At 43.9% G+C, this 25,010-nt stretch overlaps 1 protein-coding gene across 3 annotated transcripts in view; it reads right to left on the bottom strand.

Moving 5' to 3' along the window:
• TTLL6 (tubulin tyrosine ligase like 6) overlaps positions 1-22,201 on the bottom strand; it is a 65,552-nt gene extending 43,351 nt beyond the window's left edge. For 2 of the 3 annotated variants that reach the window (XM_060203660.1, XM_060203659.1), the window contains exons 1-6: positions 6,294-6,439; positions 4,849-4,967; positions 4,589-4,719; positions 2,430-2,586; positions 1,075-1,218; positions 20-105 (exon numbers count right to left, since the gene is read on the bottom strand). In XM_060203660.1, the coding sequence (XP_060059643.1) occupies positions 20-105; positions 1,075-1,218; positions 2,430-2,586; positions 4,589-4,719; positions 4,849-4,869 (539 nt within the window). In that variant the 5' untranslated portion in view covers positions 4,870-4,967; positions 6,294-6,439. Of the gene's footprint in view, positions 1-19; positions 106-1,074; positions 1,219-2,429; positions 2,587-4,588; positions 4,720-4,848; positions 4,968-6,293; positions 6,440-22,079 lie in introns of those variants that run through there. The other variant, XM_060203661.1, reaches the window with a different exon arrangement.
• Between the last annotated feature and the right edge of the window lie 2,809 nt (positions 22,202-25,010).

Raw genomic sequence — 25,010 nt, forward strand, 5'->3', positions numbered from 1 at the left:
GGAGAATCTGCAATCTTACCTCTTGCTGCCAGAGTGAGCGTCTTCAATGAAGTTGGAACTGTGCTTATTAATGGAATAATTAGTCAGGTGCATGCAGATATCATCCTGGGGAATGAGACACAGTCTGTGGGGTCAGGAGGAAAGACAGGCAGCCCATTTCCTCTCTGTGCCCTCCCACCTCCCCTGGCATTTAAGGAGATGGGGAAGGGACATCTGAGACTGGCAAAACAGAGGGAGTAAGAAAGGCATCCTATAGCTTGGAGTCTAAGAAACTCCAACTCCTCAGTGGAGGAGGACCCAGGAAGATGGGGATGAGGAGGGAGACAGGCTTTCCCATTTCCTTTTCTCCTGAGCACAATAGAACTGGGACTGGCTTTGCAGTCTAGCAGACCTGGCCACAAATCCCAGTCTCTCCCCTTCCTAGCTCTGTGACCTTGGACAAGTTCTTTATACTTTCTGCATTTTAATGTCCCTACAGGTCAAATAGAGGTGACAACTCCTATTTCTGAGGACTCTTAGGAGGGTTAAATGAGAGAATGCATGCCACTTGGTATACAGTAAATGTTCAGATGATATCCAAATTCACACTGCCTTGAGAACATAAATTTAAACTAGTTTTTAGGGGCCGGATGGTGGCGCACCTGGTTGAGCACACGTGTTACAGTGCGCAAGGACCCAGGTTCAAGCCTCTGGTCCCCACCTGTAGGGCTGCAGATGTCTCTTTGTCTCCCTATCTCTCCCTTCCTCTCAGTTTCTGGCTGTCTCTATCCAAAAAATAAATAAAGATTATTTTAAAAATAAATAAACTAGTTTTTTAAAAAAAATTATTGTTTTAAACTTTATTTACTTATTTTATTTGACAGGATAGAGAGAAATTGAGAGGGAAGGGGGATGCAGAGGGAGAGACAGACACATGCAGCACTGCTTCACTGCTCATGAAGTTTTCCCCCTGAAGGTGGGGACCAGGGTTCTTACACATGGTAACACATGCATTCAACCAGGCATACCATTGCCAGGCCACTTAAACTAGGGGTTACTATTACACTGGGGGGGGGGTGATTCCCCTGAGCTCACCAGATTGTCTGTGCAAGGGTGGGAGTAAGAGGTTGTGGCAAAACGGGCTAGTCCTTCATTATACACAAAAATCCTGAGAGGGTCACAGGATGTCATCAGCACATAAATCCGTAAGTCAAACTTGAACCCATCGATGATAAAGGGCTGAGAAGAGAAAAGTCACACAAACAAGCATTGCAAGGAAACTTCAGGCTTACAGTCACCCTGAGAATCTGTTTTTGTGGCGTCTGCTCCAATGCTACCTAGAGTTGTACAGCCAATGCTTGGCCAAGGTTGGGGTGGAGATTGGAGAGGCTTGGGCTCTCTTGTCATGTGACTCTGCAGAAGCCACTATACCACACTGTCCCTCTACTTCCTAATCCACCAGGTGGCACTAAGTAACCATCTCTGAGAGATCTCCTGGCAACTAAACAAAGTAACATTAAGAAGTCCTGTCATGGGGAGTCGGGCTGTAGCGCAGCGGGTTAAGCGCAGGTGGCGCAAAGCACAAGGACCGGCATAAGGATCCTGGTTCCAGCCCCCAGCTCCCCACCTGCAGGGGAGTCGCTTCACAAGCGGTGAAGCAGGTCTGCAGGTGTCTATCTTTCTCTCCTCCTCTCTGTCTTCCCCTCCTCTCTCCATTTCTCTCTGTCCTATCCAACAACAACAACAATAATAACTACAACAAGGGCAACAAAAGGGAATAAAATAAATATAAAAAAAAAAAAAGAAGTCCTGTCATGGGCAGGGGTCTATAGCATAATGGTTATGCAAACAGACTGTCATGCCTGAAGTCCCAGGTTCAATCCCCTGCACCACTGTAAACCAGAGCTGATCAGTGCCCTGGTTAAAAAAAAAAGAGAGAGAGAGAGAGAGAGAGAGACAGAAGTCCTGTCATGCAGGACACAGTGTCCCTCTCCAGGGCTATTGTCACAGTTTTTTTTTTGCAAGAGTTCTTCTTGCAGTGCTGGCCACAGAAGCTGCCGGTCCTCCCCACTCCATATACACTTCCTCCCCTTCGGTAGACTATACCTCTATGACTTCTGACCTCTAGTCATGGAGTAAAGCTGGTTCCTATACCCCTCACCCAAGAGAGGAAGAGTCTCCACAGATCAACAGTGCTCTCCCAGTTTGCTGTGTGTTAGGGACAACGGATCAACCTGGCAGGGCTGGACCAACTGACAAGGGTGCAAGGGTAAGAAACACATGGCACATCCTTGATCAGAAGGCTTGGTCTGACAAAGTCCAAGGCAAAAGACAGCATTCAGCTTGACTCTCACCCCCACCCTCTATTCCCTCATTTCATATTCTGTCCAGTGGAGCTAGAGTCTGAGGTTGCCATGGGCGACACATAAATAATCACAATGAGGAAGTACCTTTGAAATATAGAGCTGACAGATCATATCCTCCCCTGGTTTGATTTCTTTCACTGTCCGGGTGATAAATATACCTCTCCCTTGGCAGCCTGAATCCGGTTTACAAATGTATGTCTTATTTTTTCTTGCCCTGCTGTAGTTCTGCAAATCTCCCCAGCTATCAGAGCAGAGAGGGAACAAGAGACAACTTTAGCTAGGAAGCAGTGAAAATGAAAGCTAGCTCTTTATAGCAGTAAATAAATAAATAAACAAATACCCCTGAAATTGATATATGTTATATAGGCCAAGAAATATGGCAAAAGGAGAGAACATTTTCACCCACAGTGAAGGGAATTTAGGCCTGAATTTAAACCCAGGCAAGGGTGCTGGGAGATCACCCAGCAGGTAAGAGTATATGCCATCCTTTGAGTGAGAGCTGAGTTCAAACCCCAGCACCACATGTAAACACTGTAGATGGTGGAACAGTATTTGATACTTGCCCTCTCTCATCTGAGAATAAAAAAATCAGACTGGGAGACCAGCTGGCACATGCACTAGACCTTCAGTTAATTCCCTGGTATAGCACCAACCCAGGCAGACTTTGTCTCTCTAAGTCCCCATTCTATCACCTACACAATGAGGAAGAAAATGACACCTGTCTCACAGGATAGCTAGTTACAAGACAGAGAGCAGGCAAGGTGCTCATACATGGTATATAGCCCTCATATCTGGCTGTGAGGCAAGTACTTTGGCTTCCTGAGTTTGCAGATGGGAGATTTAGAGTTCTGGGTCTGGCTCAAGTCCTGACAAGGGTTATGACCTGGAAGCAATCAGTCTCTTCTCCCACTCTGCTATTCAACTCTTCCTCCACCCTGGCCAGATTATGAGCAGACAAATACTATCTTTGAATATACTCTGAAAAAAGTAGGCTCAGAAGATAGAAAGGAACCAACTTAATGGATTACAAGTCTCAGTCTTGCTATTTTCCTTATACATACACACGCTTTTAACTCAAATGAACTTTGCAAGAAATCCTCTAACTACAATGTTCCTCAGTGGCCATGAAATCTGCAGATGCCTGATGACACATTTCCTTCTAGGTTGTTGCTAAACCCTGAGAGTTGTTCCAGAAAGCTAGGAAGTGCTGGGAACTTAGAGCTTCTGGTCTGACAAGCATGGAATGTAGAGACCCTCCAGGGGTCCTTGCCACATGATGGTGACCCTTCTCTACCCTGCTCTGTATCACAAACACCAGATTATACTCAGTTCACATTTTTGTCATCTCATTTCTCCTGTTTCTTGGGTTGTGCAGTCCAGAGCGTGTTATGTAAAATTTGGATGTCCATTTTCAAGGTGGATAAAGTGGGACCAGAGATGGGGAAGAGTTGACCACCATCCATGACATTTCTATGGGGTGGAGACCAGGCTCCTAACACAGGTAGTAGCCATTACTTCACTTCTTCTACAAGTGTTTGTGGTTCTTAAAAAATAGGAAACTGTTGGGGGCCGGGCGGTAGTGCAGCGGGTTAAGTGCACATGGTGCGGAGCTCAAGGACCAGATTAAGGATCTCAGTTCGAGCCCCCAGATTCCCACCTGCAGGAGGGTCACTTCACAAGCAGTGAAGCAGGTCTGCAGGTGTCTTTCTTTCTCTCCCCCTCTGTCTTCCCCTTCTCTCTCCATTTCTCTCTGTCCTATCCAACAATGACAACAACAATAACAACAACGATAAACAACAAGGGCAACAAAAGGGAAAAAATGGCCTCCAGGAGCAGTGGCTTCATAGTGCAGGCACCGAGCCCCAGTAATAACCCTGGAGACAAAAAAAAAGAAAGAAAGAAAGAAAGAAAGAAAGAAAGAAAGAAAGAAAGAAAGAAACTTAAAAAAAAAAAAAAGGTCATGAAATTCAAAATCAATCACTTTCAGGGTCAAAACAATGTCTTATTCAAATTGTTAGTATAGACTCCAAGGCACCCAGGCCCCACATGTCATCTAGTTTTATAGGCAGATGCTGATGGTTTCTCAGTCTTGGATATATCTTTTGTCCCTCTGGCTAAAGACAGAGATTAGAGAAATGGGAAATTACATAGGGAGCAAAAGTAGCAGTCACAGAACCAGGAGCAAGGGAAAAAATGTAAATTGGACGTAGTGAGTGGAGAGGGAAGCACAGGTAGACACTTACTCAGCAGGAAGACACCAAGTCCTAGGAAAAAAGTGGAAATCTTTGGGGAACATCTTTAACATGCGGCTCATATTCCTGGCCAACAAATCTTTGCGGCAGATTTCATTCATCCCAGGGAAATGGTTTATTTTCTGCAAAAGAAGCCCAAATTCATAAGCAATGGGGGGAATGGGAGTACTCATAAAAAGCTGTCATAAATGTAGGGCACTCCTTGAGTACATGCTACACTGACTACTGAGGACAAGCTCAGACCCAGATACCTGGTAACTTTTCATTTCCATCACCCGCTCCAGTGACACTGAGAAGTCAGTCCAGTAAAGAGTCCAGTCTTCATTTTCTCCACCTTCTCGAAGGCCATACTGTTGGGCAGCTCTACGCACTGCCATTGGGTTGGAGGAAGAAAGGCATGTTAATCCAGAAAGCAGGGGAGGAGTAAGCAGTACAGAGGTTTCTAAGGTTCCAGGCCAAGAACTGAAGTGAACGTTCATTAAAGTTCCTGCATTTCTTCGGACTGGAAGCCATCTTGCCCATAGGACATATGAGAGGAAGGCGGGGAGTTGAAGGTTGTGGAAGGATACAGCCTTTGCCTAGTGATCCCCACAGATTAAATGGATGAATGTTTTACCCGCCCTGGCTTCCCTTTGGCAAGAAGTAAGCCTCTGGCTTCCCTCCAAACACTAAGCCCTGAATGTTCAGGGAATATAAACTAATCCTTAACATGGGCTAGAGCAAGCTTAATTAGTAAGGTAAATTGACACAAGAAAAAAAATTAAACAATGTCTTTCAAAACCCCGTATATGTTGTCACATCCTTCTTTGTCAGTCCCTGTTGGTTTTAATAAGTGAGAGCTGACTCAAACTCAAACTCCACTGGGTTTCAGGGCCAGGAAGGTAAACAGGCCTGTAGTCTTTAAATGCACAAATGGCATTCAAATTCAAATTTGAAACTAAAGGTACAACACTGTGCTCTGTAGCACAAATTAAGTCTGTTGGTCACCTTCAGATCACAGAATCCAGTTTGTAATTTGTGCTATAAAGAGTCATTGACAGTGGTCCGGGAGGTGGTGCAGTGGATAAAGCATCGGACTCTTAAGCATGAGGTCCTGAGTTCAATCCCCGGCAGCACATGTACCAGAGTGAAGTCTGGTTCTTTCTCTTTCTCCTCCTATCTTTCTCATTAATAAATAAATAAATAATATATTTTTTAAAAAAGAGTCATTGACAGGGGGCCAGGTGTTGGCACACCTGGTGAGCATACATGTTACAATGCACAAGGACCCAGGTTGGAGTCCCCTATCCTCACCTGCAGGGGGAAAAGCTTCACGAGTAGTAAAGTGCTGCAGGTGTCTCTCTGTCTCTCTTCCTCTCTGTCCCCCCTTCCCTCTTGATTTCTGGCTGTCTCTATCCAATAAATGAATAAATAAAGATAATAATTTTTTTAAAAAAGTCATTGACAACAGCAATAACTGCTTCTCTATAATAAGATCCCCAAATAATCACACATAAGCCCTAGAGAGAGTTGCTGTCAATGCTTTCATTTTGCAGGAATGAGATTTCCAACTCCCTCAAATAATTTTTTGGATTGGAAGAAGAAAAGAACAAAGGTTGAAGATATCCCATTTTTCACCCTCAAGAGTATACAAGAATGACCGACCCTCACAACCATTTGGGGGGAAGTTCACTCAATCTCCATCACAGATGCTCACCACTATCATATCGGCAGCTGGATAGATTGATCACCAATCATCTGGAAAAGAGAAGAAGGAGAGCAGCAAGACAGACACAGACATACCTGCCCAAACAAGTGACTGCACCCACAAATGACTGCACCCTTTCCCAGGTGGCCAGGCATGAAACCCAACCTGCCACATAAAGCCTGGCGGGATGATGCAGATCCAGAAGGTGGGAGTAGCAGAAAATATGGACTCAAGAGTATAATCACTTCGTGCATAAGATTGAAATTTTGTATTGCGATCATAACCAGTTTGATTTTACGTGCAGCTTCATATTAACATCATCACCCTTTCAATCCTTTTATTCCAGTGGTCCATCAGGGAAGGATTTGAAAATATTTCTGGCCCAAATAGTCAGCAGCCTCCCCCAAGTCTTTCCCATTAAGGGAAGCTGTGAATTAGAAAGTGAGCAAGCTTTCAGACATCAATCAGTTTGAAGAGTGATTCATTTTCCTCCAGAATGGAGCAAGGTATGGAAAAATACTAAATGAGAATTGAAATGTAGAAGAAGCTGCGGTCATATCTTAAGGCAGTGTGGTTCTATTACATTTAAAGTGTACAAAAATTCCCAAGACAGTAAGCTCTTTCTCAAAACAGGGAAATCATTTCTCCCTACACATTTTTTTAAATGCATTACAAATATCAGTTGAATGAAGACCAGGACCAGGTGTGATTTTTAGATTGCACACACCATTATTTGGTTCTGTTAAAGTCTATTTCTTTTTATATTCACTGAAAGTGGTGTTCCTGACAGTCCCAGCACATAGTTCCTCCTCTCATAAGCACCCAAGATCCCCTTCCCTCCAGGTCCTTGCTGCTGTTCCCAGCATGGATCCCCCTGCCCCAACTTTCAATCCTAACCTCTTTTTCTTCCTCTTCTTCTTGCCTTGCTGCTGGGCATTCTGAAGTCCATTTTGCACCCCAGTGTTCTCTTTCACAAAAGCCAGGGTGATGACTTCTTTTGGTTCTTCTACAGAACTGTCTTCCCTCTCTTCTGAGTCTGTTCCTTCCAAAGACAGGCACTGAAGCATCTCCGAAGCCTGGGAGGAGGCTCTAGGGAAATAACAACCACGCCCTGGAGAGGACAGAGGTAGCAGCAGTTACTTGGATCCACCTGCAGGGGGACCCCTTCTCTTGCACTTGTGGGTGGTCAATTAGGTTCCACCACCAGGCAACAGGTTGTGAGTTACAAAATGCCACCCCACCTCCACTGTTGGAGCAAGCTCTCAGAGGGAACCGATTCCACCTTTTGCCATTGACTATTACCTTGGGGACTTACTCAGCCAATCCTGACCTAAGCTTTTCCCTCCCGAGGCTTTCAGGTGCAGGCTGAGAAGCTATGCATGACACTACCTGGTAAACAATCTTATTATAAGTGAGTGAATGAGTGTCTGGAGACAGCTTCAGAACCAAGCCCACAGGGGGTTAATCCCAGAGAGTGAAGGCTGAGGTGCTTTGAGGAGGTCTTTTAACTGTTTCAATGCTACACTGTATCTCCCACAGGTAAACTGAGAAAGAATGCAAGAATATAGAGAATGGTTCATGGAATATAAGGTTGATTTGATACTGATTGAACAAGATTAACATCCAGAGCCAAATGCAGACCTTCAGAGCCTCTGACCAAAGAAAAGGGTGTAGTTTCTCCCAGCATAACACCCAGAATAACACCACCATCAACCGGAACTGATCAGTGCTCTGGTTAAAAAAAGATAGACAGAAAGACCATAGCATTGAAGCCTTCCTCAGTGTGGTAAGGGGCTGGGCTAGAACCTGGGTTGCACATATGACAAAGAGCAAACTATCCAAGTGAACTACTTCACTGGCCTTCTTTGATTTCAAAAACTGTTATTGATATTTTTATTTAACTTATTACTATTATCGAAATAATATAACTAAAGGAAGTTTGGGAAATGGTGGGGGGAGGGAGATACTATGATGATTATGCAAAAGGCTTCTATGCCTGTGACACTGAAGTCCCAGGTTCAATCCCCACCCCACTTCCCCATCCACCCACCATAAGCCAGATATGAGTAGTGCCCTGGTTATTGCAATAAAAATTAAAATTATAGGGAGTCGGGCGGTAGCACAGCGGTTAAGCGCAGGTGGCACAAAGCACAATGACCGGCGAGAGGATCCCGGTTCAAGCCCCCGGCTCCCCACCTGTAGGGGAGTCGTTTCACAAGTGGTGAAGCATGTCTTCAGGTGTCTATCTTTCTCTCTCCTCTCTATCTCCCCCTCCTCTCTCCATTTCTCTCTGTCCTATCCTACAAGGAAGACATCAATAACAACAACAATAATAACTACAATAATAAAACAACAAGGGCAAAAACAAAGGGAAAATGAATAAATAAATATTTTTTTAAAAAAATAAAATAATAATAATAAAAAAATTAAAATTATAATAAAGAAAAGGGAAGGGTAGGAAATTAGCTGTAGCTCTGTTACCCTAAAACACTAATTTTGGCCCTTGTGTGTACTCTTTTATTCTTGATTTCTTTTTTTAAAAAAATCTTTTTCTTAATTTTAAAAAATATTCATTTATTCCCTTTTTTGTTGTTTTATTATTGTAGTTATTGTTGTTAGATAGAACAGAGAGAAATGGAGAGAGGAGGGGAAGACAGAGAGGGGGAGAGAAAGACACCTGCAGACCTGCTTCACCACTTGTGAAGCGACTCCCCTGCAGGTGGGGAGCTGGGGGCTCAAACAGGGATCCTTATGCAGGTCCTTGCGCTTTGCTCCACCTGCGCTTAACCCACTGCACTACTGCCCGACTCCCTAATATTCTTGATTTCTAACCATATTTATTCCCATAATACAAAAATGATTTTTAAAAATATTTATCTATTTCCTTTTGTTGCCCTTGTTGTTTTATTGTTATTGTTAGTATTGTTGTCATAATTGTTAGATAGGACAGAGAGAAATGGAGAGAGGAGGGGAAGATAGAGAAGGGGAGAGAAAGACAGACACCTGCAGATCTGCTTCACCACCTGGAAGCGACCCCTCTGCAGGTGGGGAGCCGGGGGCTCGAGTGGGGGCTCGAACCGGGATCCTTATGCCAGTCCTTGTGCTTTGCACCACCTGCGCTTAACCCGCTGCACTACCGCCCGATTCCAACAAAAAATGATTTTATATCTGCTTCTTGTCCACTTAATATATCATAAACATATTTTTAATTATGGCAAAGTCTACATGTTTCTAGTATTTGTTTATTTGTCACTACTAGGAATTTACCTTTCTGAGCTAATTTTTTTTTTTTAAGATTTTATTTATGAGAAAGATAGGAGGAGAGAGAAAGAACCAGACATCACTCTGGCACATGTGCTGCCGGGGATCGAACTCCGGACTTCATGCTTGAGAGTCCAAGGCACTGTCACTGCGCTACCTCCCGAACCACTAATTTTTTTTTTTTTTTAATATAGAAAGACAGAAACATTGAAACACAGATACAAAGGGAGAGAAGAAAAGATACCACATCACTAAAGCTTCCTACAGTGCACTGAGGGCCAGACTTGAACCCTGGTCATGTGCATGACAAAGCAGGTACAATATCCAAGTGAGCTATCTTGCTAGCCCTCCATATGTCTACTGTTTAACAGTGTATCTATATTTTCATAGAAATGCCATTTTAGAGGCTGGGAAATGGCACATCCAGAAGAGTACATACATCAAAAGGCACAAGGACACAAGTTCAACTTCCTGGTCCTCACCTACAGATGGGAAACTGAACATTTCACAAGTGGTGGAACAGTGCAGGAAGTATGCCTCATCTCTGTCTCTCTCAACCTCTTATCTCTCTCCGTCTATCCAAAAAGAAAAAAGAAAATGAAAGGAAGAAGCCCCTGGGAATATAGGAGTTGTATGTGGCACTAAGGCCCAGGATAAGCTTAGTGGCAAATACATATATTTATGTAAAATGTTATTCTAGTAACAAGGAAAATAGTACAGTAGATAAAGCATTGGACTATCAGATATGAAGAATGATGCTCTGGTTCCCTCCTTTCTCTTTAATTTTTTATTTTATTATTTTGTTAATGGAAGAGGTGTATTGAGAGAAAGATACAGTGAAAGACAGAAAGACCACAACACTGCTCAGGTCTGGCTTATGGTGGTACTGGGGATTGAACTTGGGCCCTCAGATACTCAGACATTAAAGTTTTATGCATGGGCCCTTTGGAACATACTTAAAATAGATCTACTAGCTTTTTCCAAAATGGAAACTCCAAATCTCATCTGCTATATTCTTGCCTCTAGGTTCTTGATTATTAAGCAACTTGTTCTGCTTTATATTTTAATGGTTTTTCAGCCAGCAACTTGTAGATGCTACCATGACACCAACCTGACTTCTCTGGGCAGAGGACCTCAGCAATGTGTCCTGGAACCCCACCTCCCCAGAGCCCTACCCCACTAGGGAAAGCTAGAAACAAGCTGGGAGTATGGATTGACCTGCCAGTACCCATGTTTAGCGGGGAAGCAATTACATAAGCCAGACCTTCCACCTTCTGCATCCCATAATGATCCTTCCATACTCCCAGAGGGATAAAGAATAGGAAAACTCGGGAGTTGGGCGGTAGTGCAGTGGGTTAAGCGCAGGTGGCTCAAAGCTCAAGGACTGGCATAAGGATCCGGGTTTGAGCCCCCGGCTCCCCACCTTCAGGGGAATCGCTTCACAGGCGGTGAAGCAGGTCTGCAGGTGTCTATCTTTCTCTCCCCCTCTGTCGTCCCCTCTTCTCTCCATTTCTCTTTGTCCTATCTAACAACGACGACAACAATAGTAACAATAGTAACTACAACAATAAAAAGAAACAAGGACAACAAAAGGGAATAAATAAATAAATAAAAAGAATAGGAAAACTTCTGAGTCAGGCGGTAGCACAGCGGGTTAAGGACAGGTGGTGTCGCAAGGCCTGGCATAAGGATCCCAGTTCGAGCCCCCGGATCTCCACCTACAGGGGAGTCGCTTCATGGGAAGTGAAACAGGTCTGCAGGTGTCTATCTTCCTCTCCCCTCTCTGTCTTTCTCCATTTCTCCTATCCAACAACTACAACAATAAAACAACAAGGTCAACAAAAGGGAATAAATAATAAATTTAAAAAAAAATATATATATATATATAAAGAATAGGAATGCTTTCAAAGGAGGGGATGGGATACAGAACTCTACTAGTGGGAATTGTGTGGAATTTTACCCTTCTTATGCTATAAGATATAGGATATATCTTATATACATAAGATTATCTATCTTGAGAGAGGACCTAGTGGGGGTTGTATTGTTATATGGGAAACTGGGAAATGTTATGCATGTACAAACTATTGTATTTACTGTTGAATGTGAAACATTAATTCCCCAATAAAGAAATAAAAAAAGAAAAAATAATAATTTATATCAATGATCCAGAAAAAAAGATTATGTATCTTGTCAATATTATTATTTTATAAATAAAAAAACCTTTAAAAAGTTTTATGCATGGGGCCAGGTGGGGGTACACCTGGTTGAGTGCACATGTTACAGTACACAAGAACCCAGGTTCGAGCCCCCGGTCCCCACCTGCAGGGGAAAGCTTCACGAGTGGTGAAGCAGGGCTGCAGGTGTCTCTCCATCTCTCTTCCTCTCTATCGCCCCTTCTCGATTTATGGCTGTTTCTATCCAAAAAATAAGGATTAAAAAAATTGTTTTTAAAAGCTTTATGCATAACCATTATGCTGTCTCCCCAGCCCCCCACCCCAACTAATAATGAAATAAATCTTTAAAGAAAGAAATGTTATTCTAAGTTTGCATATTTGTTGGTTTTTGGAATAACACATTGAAGGAATGTGCTTGATTTTTTAATTCCTTTTTTTAAACTTTATTTATTTATTTATTATTGGATAGAGACAAAGAGAAATTGAGAGAGAAGTGGGAGATAGAGAGGAATAGAGACAGAGAGACACCTGTAGACATGCTTCACCGCCTTGAAGGGACTCCCCTGCAGATGGGGAGCTGGGGACTTGAACCGGAATCCTGACCGGTCCTTGTACTTTGCACCACATGCACTTAACCCCTGTGCTACCACCAGACTCCCTGAATACGCTTGATTTAACCAAGCATTACCCTATTAACAAAGTGAGTTGCTTCCAATTTTTTATTGTATCAATAGATCTAAAATGCAGTTTCCTGTATAGATGTCCTTCTACTTCTTTAGGATTATTTTAAGATACATATTCCAAGTCACTATTACTGTGCTGGCAAATATAAGATATGTAACTTGTGGCTATTTATTTATTTATATCACCATGTTATTACCCAAAGGGAATCCAACAACTGGGACTACCACCAGCAGTATGCAATTATAGTAGGCTCGCCAGAATCACACAATCTCTTGGGAATCACCTCCCCTCTGTACCCAAACCTGCTAATTCTAGACAACTGTTTTACCCTAGGACTTTTTTTTTTTTTTCATTACTGCACCTTTCCACCTCTCTCTCTGCCTCATTCCCAAGTCTACCCATAAATAATTTAATAAGTCGTTTGTGGGTATAGTTCTCTAGGCTTTTCAGAGAATTGCCAGGTATACCAACTCATTGAATGCTCACAACCACCCCCAAAAGGCAGAATTAAGTTGGCCTAGGATTGCCACTTATTTCTCCTTGCTGATGAAGGCTGCCACTTAAACTCAAGTCCCTTCATGGTGACACCTGAGCAGGGAGGGAAGAAAGCGTTGTGTTCAGTAAGTAACCAATGACACCTGGGCCCCAAGGAACAGGTACATTCTTAGCAAAGTTCAAGAGGACAAAAATATGTGAAATCTTTACCTCAGGCTGCTCCTTTCCTTGCAGATAAACAGCTAGCTTTACTCTTCCACAATGGCTCCTGCTTATCAAGCCCTCCAGGAGGGGTAGGTCCATTTACCTACAGGTTAATGTTAACTGGAGGAGAGAAAACTGACCTTGAATTTGGCCTCTAGCTCTGAGTTCTCTGTTCTTTTCCAAGTCTTTAGTCTTACCACTTGGTACCAAGAGTAAGTCAAGTTGTTTTCATCCCTGCCGCTAGCAGGATAACAGACAAACAAACAAACAAAATGGTCAAATTCTGTTTACTCTTACATGAGAGAGTGTCAGGCTCAGAGTAAGAAACTGAACCCACTGAGGGCTTTTAAAGAAACTTGTTCACTGAGATCTTCTTGTATTCCAGGTTACTTAAGATCCAAGAGAATCTTAAGGATGGTACCTGAGACAAGTACAGGATATTGAACAACAGTCACTGCCACATGTGACTGTTTTTTGCTTTGTCTTTAGTCTCCATTACCTTCCCTTGGTCCTCTACTTCCTACTTAATCCCCAAGGGTAAATTTTGTTGGCCTCTCTCCAAAGGCTACAGAAAGAAAATATTCTGCACAAGCATTGCCTCTGCTTGCATTCTGAATCCTGCCTGTAGAAACAGGCTACAGGGAGTCGGGCAGTAGCGCTGCGGGTTAAGCGCAAGTGGCGCAAAGCAAGGACCAGCAGAAGGATCTGGGTTTGAGCCCCCAGCTCCCCACCTGCAAGGTAGTTGCTTCACAAGCGGTGAAGCAGGTCTGCAGGTGTCTCTCTTTCTCACCCCCTCTCTGTCTTCCCCTCCTCTCTCCATTTCTCTCTGTCCTATCCAACAACAACGACATCAATAATAACTACAACAATAAAACAAGGGCAATAAAAGAGAATAATTTTTTAATTTATTTATTTATTCCCTTTTTGTTGCCTTTATTGTTTTATTGTTGTAGTTATTATTGTTGTTCTTATTGATGTCATCATTGTTGGATAGGACAGAGAGAAATGGAGAGAGGAGGGGAAGACAGAGAGGGGGTGAGAAAGAGAGACACCTGCAGACCTGCTTCACCGCTTATGAAGCGACTCCCCTGCAGGTGGGGAGTCGGGGGCTCAAACCGGGCCTCGGGCTTTCCGCCACCTGCGCTTAACCCGCTGCTGGGAATAAATAAATAAATATTTTTTAAAAAAGAAAGAAAGAGGCTACAGCAGAGTGTCCTTTATGTTGTAGTTGTGGGGCTGGGCAGTGGTGCATCCTATTGAACACAGGTTACCATGTACAAGGACATGGCTTCAAGCCTCTGGTCCACACCTGCAAGAACCAAGCTTTACAGAGAGTGAGGAGGAATAAAAAGAGGAACATTTGGATGTAGTAATAGAGTTATATGTGGCTTGGAGGGGAAGAGAGGACTGGACTTGGAAGAAAGTGGGTAATCATATACAAAGGTAGACTAATAGTTGTAGAGATGACAGTTGACCTTTGTCTGCAACCTTAGGAGAACTACTGTGGCTTGCAATGAAGGGATTGGGGATTCAGAACTCTAGCAATGGGAACAATATGGAATTATACCCCTCTTGACATGTAACTTTGTAAATCAATACTAAATCACTAATATTTTTTATTATTTATTTATTCCCTTTTTGTTGCTCTTGTTGTTTTATTGTTGTAGTCTGTCTTCATTGTTGGATAGGACAGAGAGAAATGGAGAGGGGAGGGGTAGACAGAGAGGGGGAGAGAAAGCCAGACACCTGCAGACCTGCTTCACCGCCTGTGAAGCGACTCCCCTGCAGGTGGGGAGCCGGGGGCTTGATAATATACTTTTTTAAGGAGGAAGTTTCACAAGTAGGTAGCGGTGCCACAGGTATCTCTCTTTCTTGTTTTCTATCTCCCCTCCCCTTCAATTTCTTTCTGTGTCTATTCATCAAATGAACAAAATATTAAAAATTAAAAATAAAATGTTAAAGTTGTAGTTGCCAATAATTAGAAAATATAGGTGTTGTGGTCCGGGAGGTGGTGTGGCACAATAGATAAGGCATTGGATTCTCAACCATGAGGTCCCTAATTCAATCCCTGGCAGCACATGTACCAGAGTGATATCTGGTTCTTCCTACCTTTCTCATTAATAAATAAGTAAAATAATAAAAAAATTAAAAATATATAAAGAAAGAAAATATAGGTGTCTTGGAGAGTTGGGCAGTAGCACAGTGGGTTAAGTGGATGTGGCGCAAAGTGCAAGGACTACCATAAGGATCTCGGTTCAAGCCCCTGGCTCCCCACCTGCAGGGGAGTCGCTTCACAGGTGGTGAAGCAGGTCTGCAGGTGTCTGTCTTTCTCTCCCCCTCTGTCTTCCCCTCCTCTCTCCATTTCTCTCTGTCCTATCCAACAAAGACAACATCAATAACAACAACAGTAATAACTACAACAATATTGTGTGTGTGTGTGTGTGTATGTGTCTTTTAAAACTCCAGATATCCATTTCTTTGGGGGGGAAAAACAACTTCATTCCAGCAATCAGCCAGAGTTGAATGATGTCTCCCTCTTGAGACATTTTCCAGTCTACCCTAATCCTTGTGCTATTATTTTCTTTATGGGAGTATTCAGAGAAAGGGAATTTATTTATTTATTTATTTATTTATTTATTACCAGAGCACTGATCAGCTCTAGCTTATGGTGGTGTGGATGACTGAACTTGGAACTTTTCTGGGACCAGGTGGTGGCGCATCTGGTTGAACACAATGCACAAGGACCCAGGTTCAAGCCCCTGACCCCCATTTGCAGGGGGAAAGCATTACAAGCAGTGAAGCAGTGCAGCAGGTCTCTCTCTCTGACTCTCTTTCCCCCTTCCTCTCAATTTCTGGCTATCTCTAAGCAATAAATAAAGATCCTAGTAAATAAACAAAGAGGCTATTGCTAGTTCTTAGCAACCAATATGATGTCTAGCATGTAACAGAAATTTCTATATTTTGAGTGAACTGACTTGAATGAGTAAATGCATAAAATGTTTCTGTGAACCCTAAATAATTTTTTTAAAGCAGCTACCATGGGTCCTTTCATACAGAAGGCACTGAAAACATATTTCATTCATTATACCAGTAGTTACTATGTATAACCTACTTACCAAGTAGCAGGTATTTTGCGAAAGCATTTTCTACATATAATGTTTCATATATCATAACATATCATAAATATTATCTTCCCTCTATTACAGATAAAAAGACTAGGGCACAGAGAAATTGAGCTAAGAAGCAGAGCTGGAATTACAAGCACTAGTTATCTGACCTTATTGCCTAACTCTCCTCCACACTGTCCTTTCCTCTCTGCTGATAAATGGTGTGATAGTAAATTGAAGCGCCTAGAAGTAGTCTTGATGACTTTAAGAAACAATTGGTTCTATGGTTGGAGAAATGGCTTAGCTAGTAGAGCTTGGACTTCTGAGCCTAAGGTTCCTAATTCAGTCCCCAGCACTGCATGGCCTAGAGTAGTGCTCTGGCTTATTTTCTTTCTCCTTCCCTCAGCCTCATGTGAAAATCTCTCTCTCTCTCTCTCTCTCTCTCTCTCTTTCTCTTTCTTCTTATCATAGGTAATAATTTAATTTTTTTTTAAAGAAGGAAAACAATTGGTCCTACATAATTTTCCTTAAAATCAACTACTTCTGGAGGCCAGGCGGTAGTGCAGCGGGTTAAGCGCATATGGCGCAAAGAGCAAAAACTGGAGTAAGGATCCCGGTTCGAGCCCCTGGCTCCCCACCTGCAGGAGGGTCACTTCACAAGGGGTGAAGCAGGTCTGCAGGTGTCTGTCTTTATCTGTCTTCCCCTCCTCTCTCGACTTCTCTCTGTCCTATCCAACAACAACAACATAAATAACAACAATAATAATCACAACAACGATAAAACAACAAGGGCAACAAAAGGGGAAAGTAGCCTCTAGGAGCAGTGGATTCATAGTGCAAGCACCAAGCCCCAGCAATAACACTGGAGGCAAAAAAGAAGAAGAAGAAGAAGAAGAAGAAGGAGAAGGAGAAGGAGAAGGAGGAGAAGGAGAAGAAAGAAAGAAAGAAAGGAAGGAAGGAAGAAAGAAGGAATAAATAAATTAACTGCTTCTAAATTTCCACCTCCAATAAGGGACATGTATCTGCCCAGATCCTGGAAACAGCTCTATTGTTTCTACTTTGTATTTACTTCTATACTTTTTTTTTTTTTTTTTTACTGAGGTCCATATTGTGCCAAGACTGTCATTTTGGATGTGATTTAAACATTTTCTTTAATAAAAACTATATATCTGTTTTATTTTAATGAAAGAGATACACAGAGAAAAAGATAGAGACCCAGAGCACTGCTCAGCTCTGGCTTATGATAGGCTCTGGGGTTGAACCTGGGACCTCAGAGCCTCAGACATAAAAAAAAAAAAAAAGTCCCTTGCATAGGCATTATGCTGTCTCCTTGGTATCAAAACATTCTAGGGGCCAAGTGGTGGTGCACCTGGCTGAATGCACGTATTACAGTACACATAGACTTGGCCAAGTTCAAGTCCCCAGTCCCTACCTGCAGGGGGAAAGCTTCACAAGTGGTGAAACAGTACACGTGTCATTCTCCCTCTCAATTTCTCTATCTAAACTAAAATTGATAGGTCTGGGAGGGCCTGACCATTGAAGATGCCTGAAGCTAAAAACATTCAGCCATAAGAATGTGGAACCTGGCAAAACCAGTCCATCCCTGGAATGCTTGCTGGGGGTCAGCAGTCTTGACCAGCCCATTCCTGGAATGTGTGCGGGAGGCTAGCAGTTTCATGAAACCACAGACCCTCCTGGTTAAAAAAATAAAATAAACATTAAAAAAAAAAAAAGAATCTCCCTCCCCTGGGTGAGGGTATAGCATAATGGTTATGCAAAGAGAGTTTTATGCCTGAGGCTCTCAAGTCCCAGGTTCAATCCCCCACACACCACCATAAACCAGACTGAGCAGTGCTCTGGTAAAAAAAAAAAAAAAAAAAAAAACTCCCTCCCCTGACCCTGAGCACAATTTCCTGGCCCCCCACTCTCTCGGGACCTGTGAACCTCACCCAGGAGCGCCCAAATAAATCCCTAGTTGATAATACTCACAGCCTTACTTTTTCTGTCAGGTCCCTTTCGCCACCAACCAGACCTTACAAAAATATCCTTAAAGGACATATTATAAGCATTTATGGATTTCCCAAATATACAGCTAAGAGGGATTTATGGAGTTTTTATCCAGTTAAACTTGTTTTATTTATTTATTTATTTTTAAACTTGCTTCTAAGAGATGACTTTGAATAAATAAATTTTTTTAAGATGATTTTTGAGTGAGGGGACATTCTAATAACCAAAGAGCAAGTGAAATATCAAAAATCCACAGTGAAGTCCCAGTTCTCTGCCCCGCTACTTATTTTTTCATTGTACCAGGTTAGTGGACAGACAATGCACACTAAGTGTTTTTTTTTTGGGGGGGGGAGACTAAGTTGTGCTCCCAGTATAGCAAACATAGTAAATACCAGGTTTAGTTTTTTTTAATGGTATAAGGCATATTCATTTTTTCATTCCAAATAGGCTAGTTAAGACTGAAAGAAAAAGTGAGAAAGAGACTTTTCCCTCCATTTGAGAACAGGATTTGATAGTGGCATCTTCAAAGCACAGAAGAAAATATTCTTCCTTGTCCACCAGGGGGAGAGAATGAGTATAGGGAAGACACCAGGCAACCTTATTACTTGTGATTTAGAAAAATTAAAAATAAAAAAGGACAGAGACTTATTGACAATTATGAAGGACTATAGTGTTGACTACTCCCCCCCCCCAAGAAGTGTTTCAGAAGGATAGAAAGTATTTAGTGAAAATCTGAATACAGGTATCCTTATCTATGAGAAGAATTAAGAACAATAATAGTTATGCAAAAAGACTCTTGTGCCTGAGGCTCCAAAGTTCCAGGTTCAATCCCCTGCACCACCATAAACCAGAGCTGAGCAGTGCTCTAAAGAACAATAGGTCAGCCAACTTTTTCATCCTGATGGTCAAAACTTTGTTTTCTTTCAGTTTGTACAATACATATGATACTCAAGAATTCTGTGTTTGGGACATCCTTCTCCTCCACTGCAGTAATAGGTTTCCCTACACTCTCCCTTTTCCCTTTTTTTCCCCTTTAACCAGGGCACTGCTCAGATCTGGCTCGGTGTGTGTGTGTGTGTGTGTGTGTGTGTGTGTGTGTGTGTGTGTGTGTGTGTGTGTTAGGGGGGACACTGAACCTGGGACTTTGGAGCCTCAGGCTCCTATGCTGAATATGGGCCCCAGATCAAATCAATGGGGTTTACAGTCAATAATATTTATACACTTTTCCCATATTTGGGAGCTACTCTCTTCCCTGATCCAGTTTTCTAGCCCTTTTTCCAGCTATGACATCTGCCCAATAACAATAACTTGGGTCCGTCCACCTGCATATCAGATGTCAGGCTCAGGCAAAAACTAATAAAGTCATGGGCCCTTTGGAATATACCTAAAATAGACCTACTAGCTTTTCCAAAACAGAGACCCCAAATCTTCATCTGCAATATTCCAGCCTTTAGGTTCATGATTAATCAACAATCTGTATGGCTTTATATGTTAACTCTTTTTCAGCCACCAGGTTCCAGATGCTACCATGATGTCAACCTAATTTCCCTGGACAGACATCCCCACTAATGTGTCCTGAAGCTCTGCTTCCTCAGAGCCCTTCCCCACTAGGGAAAGAGAGAGACAGGCTGGGAGTATGGATCAACCTGTCAACGCCCATGTTCAGCAGAGAAGCAATTACAGAAGGCAGACCTTCCACCTTCAGCACCCCATAACGATCCTGGGTCCATACTCCCACAGGGTTAAAGAATAGGAAAGCTATCAGGGGACAGGATGGGATATGAAGTTCTAGTGGTGAAAACTGTACCCCTATTATCCTATGGTCTTGTCAGTATTTCCACTTTATAAATAAATATATTTTTTTTAATTATGCTATCTGCCCCCTACCCTTACCCCCTTTTCACCTTTTGAATCTCACTCCCCTATTAGGAGCATCCCTCCGAAGGGAAGGCCTCCAATGGCTTACTCTTTGAAAATAGATGGACAGGGGCCAGGTGGTGGTGCACCTGGTTGAGCACACAATGTTACAATGCACAAGGATCCAGTTTCGAGTCCCTGGTTCCCACCTGCAGGGGAAAAATTCATGAGCGGTGAAGCAGTGCTGCAGGTGTCTCTCTTCCTCTCTGTCCCCCTTCCCTCTCGATTTCTGGCTGTCTCTATCCAATAAATAAATAGTAACAGTGAAAGTAGATGGACAGAGAAGGAGATGTGGTGATGAGACCTGTGAGTGCTACTTTCAGCTTTGCCTCACTGGCATATTATAAACCAAGCAACTGTCTCCCTCTTGACTCTCTATATTCCCCATAATTACAAAACCAACAGGAAGGCAAAATTCTCATCCCTAGGTAAGTGCTTTGTGCTTTGATGCAAGTAGGATAAAATAGGAAACTTCACCCCAGCCAACCCTTGCGCTTCAACATACAACCTGAAGGCGTCCTTTGCAAAATGTGGACTAATGTGCCAGGCAGTGGCTTAAGAGATTGAGAGCACATATTATCATGTACACTCAGGTTCAAACCCCCACTCCCAACACATAGGGGGCAAGTTTCACAAGTGTTGAAGCAAGTCTGCAAATGTCTCCATTTCTACCCTGCCCCTTAATTTCTCTCTGTCCTATAAAATAAAAAGAAAAGAAATACTGCTCAGAGTAATGGATTCATTGTGCAGGCACTCAGGCCCAGCAATAATCCTGGTGGGGAAAAAAAAAAAAAAAACTAACAAGGGAGGGAGGCGGCCATCCAACCACTCCGGGGACTTTGCCAGTAAGAAGTGCTGAGAACGACTGAGAACAGTAAGAATGTTGTTGACTTAAAAGAATGTCCTTTATTTTGCTAGAAACTGAGGGCTTCTGCAAGATTAGAAAGATGTGGCTTTCAAGTCAGGCGCATAGCCAGTCATTCCTCCAAAAATTGAATCTGGATTCAAATTCCAACTGTAAAAATTATTAGAAAGATGACTGTGAGTTACCTGAGCCTCTGTGCATCTTACATCCCTCATACATAGTGGAAACATAATAAAAACATTCATCTTGTTTTAGAGACTGAGTTAATGTTTCTAACGCCCTTAAATGAATATTTGGTCCAAAGTATGAGTTAGACTGTAAGATGGAAACATTAGTTAGGTTCGTTATACAAGTTGAATAGCTTATTGAAGTATCTGCCCCATTCCGATGCTTAGCAAACTTTGGCTCCCTTCCCCTTCATCCCCAAATTTAACTACTGAATACATTTTTTCCTAGGGCTCAAATCCCAAGCGAGAACTTTCCAGAAGCCCGGAACACTTTTCCTTCAAAGAGGTGAGTAATAACTGGAAGTCACAGGAAAGTTGACCAAAAAGAGGGTTGCTGGAGAGCTTCAGGAAAAGCAGAAGTCTTTCTGGGCGGTTTCTCCAGGCAAAGAAAAGATTAGAGAAAGGCTAAACGATGGGAGAGGAGGCTGCGGAGGAAGTTTTCGGATTTCCCAAAGATCCAAGGAACAGCTCCCTGGGGGGAACCACGTTGGGGAGATCCAGGCAGTGAGTGTGCACCGAGTGCGGGAGAGAGGTAGGTGAGGACAGGTGGGAGCATGGCACCAGGTAAAGAGAAACGGGTCGTTGTGCGGGCAAGATCCTGGCCTCCTGGGTTTGAGAGAAGAGAAAAAGGGAGTGAGGATGTGGAGCGGTGCACGGGAGTCTGGGCCGGCCAGCGGGTGAGCCGCAGGAAGACGAGGTGGGAAGAGCTGAGCCGCGGCCCCGCCCGCGAGGGGCTGCTTAGAACGTCGCCAGGGGGCGCCAGGCGCCGTGGGGGCTTGGGGAGCCCTATTTCCAGTAGGGAGGCACTGGGAGGCCAAGGTGTAGAGCCACAACTGGCTTGGGGGCGCTCTTACCCGCGATTTCTACTCCCCCGTCTCGCCCCTGCTCTGTTGCCCGTAACACTCGCAACCACACTTTCGGGGGGGCCCTCCTCAAAGGACTTAAGGAGACAAGGCGTTTTAGGCAGCCAGACAACCCCTGACCCCTAATCGGCGCTCCTCCAAATTAGGGGCCCGCCCGCCCCTCAGATTAGCATGTGGGGCTTTGCAGGCCTTCGATTGGCTCCTACGGTAAACGACACCCCCCCCTCCGGGATCCAAATAACCGCCCCGAGCTCGGAGAGGTGGACGCGCGAGGTTGTCCGGGGAGACGCGGAGGACGCCGGGCCACCGGCCGGAGAGCGCGCTGTCCCCGCCCACCTTGCGCCTGTCCGCGCCGTCGGGCCGTGGTACGCAGGCGCGGCTGTTTGTCTGGCCAGGCTGGTCTGGGCGCTGCCCGCCTGCCTGCGAGCTGCAGCTGGGCTAGAGGACTAACGGAATGTCGTTCTTAGGCTCTGTGGGGAGGGTAACTATCCAAAAACCAGGAGCCAGAGGCACCGTCTGGAGAACACGGACGGGTTGAAAGTCAAGTCAGGATATCAGGCATGTTGTTGCCTGCAAAACCTTGCACTGCTGGCATAACCTCGCTGCAGTTTAACTTGTTTATCAGTGAAGCAGGGATTCCCAAAGCTAACATATTGCTCAGACCTAGTGACTTCTCCAGTGTGTGGGTTCATAGACGCTCCATTGAACTGGAGGGCGACCCAGGGGTCAGAGGCTTTGTCTTCTCACAGCAGCATCTTGACCGTCATCAGGTGCAGATGTGGGAATAGAGTCTGGATTCAGATAGTTGTGGTTTGCTTCTATTTCTACTGGTCGAAACCCAGATTCTGCTTCTCAGAGCCCCTGTAAATAGTTTCTGCCTAGGTTAATGTGGGGTTGGTGAAAGATCAAAGGATCGATTTTAAGTTCCCGAGCTATGTTTTTAGGAAACTTCTTTTTTTAACCAGCACACTGTTCAGCTCTGGTTTATGGTGGTACGGAGGCTTGAACCTGGGACTTTGGAGCCTCAGGCATGAGCTGTCTGTTTGCATAGCCATTATTGCTATCTACCCTCCGCCATTTAGGAAGCTTTCTATATGGATCGAGCCAAGGATTTTCGTTGCCTATATCCTTCCTTCTCATTTTTGAGAATCTTCCAAATGCTTATTTCATGCTCCTGTAGGAAAGGGTTGTGTAATTCCAAGGAGTGAGATATATGCATTCACTTCTACTAAGGTCAAAGAGCTTTGCTGGCAGTTGAAGAGAAACACACCAGAAGAATCAGGCCATTCTCAGAAAATCTATAGTCAGAGGACTATTGGAAAAAGCAGATTAAAACATCTCTGACATAGAGTGCATTGAGTTATCCAGGAAAGTTTTCTAGAGGGGACTGGGGAGAGATTATGATGATGGTTATATAAATGTCTTTCAGGCCTGTGGCACCGAAAGTCTCAGGTTCAATCCCCAGCACCACCATAAACCAGACCTTAGAAGTGATCAGGGAAAAATAAATAAATGATAATAATAGTCAGAAGAAGAAAAAGTCTCATCACAATCTTCTTTTTTGCCTCAGGGGTTACCGCTGGGGCTCAATGCCTGCACTAGGAATCTACGGCTCCTGGAGGTCATTTTTCCTACGGCTCCTGGAGGTCATTTTTCCCACTTTGTTGCCCTTGTTGTTGCCATTGCTGCTGCTGCTGTTGTTGGATAGGACAGAGAGAAATAGAGGGTGGAAGGGAAGACAGCGGGGGAGAGAAAGATAGACACCTGCAGACCTGCCTCACTGCTTGTGAAGTGACTTCCCTGCAGGTGGGGAGCTCGGGGCTCCAACTGGGATTCTTATGCCGGTCCTTGCTTCCTGCCATGTGCTGTGCACTTAATTCGCTGTGCTTCCACCCCCCCCCCCCATATCACAATCTTCTTTTTTTTCATCTTTATTTATTTATTCCCTTTTGTTGCCCTTGTTTTATTGTTGTAGTTATTATTGATGTCGTTGTTGGATAGGACAGAGAGAAAGGGAGAGAGGAGGGGAAAGACAGAGACAGGGAGAGATAGACGCCTGTAGACTAGCTTCACTGCTTGTGAAGCGACTCTCCTGCATGTGGAGAGCCGGGGGCTTGAACCAGGATCCTTAGGCTGGTCCTTGCTCTTTGCGTCACCTGCGCTTAACCCGCAGCACTACCACCTGACTCCCTCATCACTACCTTCTACCCTTATGAATCAACTTTATTACTTTTTAGTGCTAAATTGTTAGAGAGAAAGTTTTCCTCGTAGCACAAGGCGGAAAGTTTCCTTGTTCCCCAGGCGGAAAGTTGGTGGCAAAGGCAAGATCGTAAGCTCAAGCAGACACTGGAAGCCAGCTGCTTATATTCACCCTGGAAGGTCAGGTAGAGCCTGTGGTACATCTGCAGCTCTCTCAGAAACCTCTCATTTCAGTCTCTTCCATATTCCCTCCAGATGACCTTGGGCTCTTCTGCCCCTTCATCTCTCCAGGGCCTAGGAGGCCCAGGGGACCACCATCAAATGGCCACCCAGCAGATGCTTCCCTAAAACCAACTGTCCCAGCTCTGCCCCCCATCCCCCATCTTGCCTCTTTTTGTCCCCTGGGTCCTACCAATCTGTTCTGCCAAGCTCGTGCTTTGGTCTTAGGTCCCTCAGGAGTGATATTGTGATGGAAATGAGGGAGAAGATGCAGGCTGGAGGAGCAAAGATTTACAGCTTCCAGAGGGTTTCCATTAAAATCTCTGACAACTGGTTATTTATGAGAGGTTGGCTGCAATGGAAGCTAATAGGCCAGAGCCTGGCACTGCTGTCCCTTCAGGGTGATGACAGGAACAAACACAGGGTGAACAGTAGCACTGCCCCCACTGTAGAGCAATACAGGCTTTGACCCCATCAGGCATCCCCTCTAGGGCCAAAGAGTGA

Source organism: Erinaceus europaeus, chromosome 12, assembly GCF_950295315.1.
Source record: "Erinaceus europaeus chromosome 12, mEriEur2.1, whole genome shotgun sequence".
Lineage (NCBI taxonomy): Eukaryota > Metazoa > Chordata > Mammalia > Eulipotyphla > Erinaceidae > Erinaceus > Erinaceus europaeus.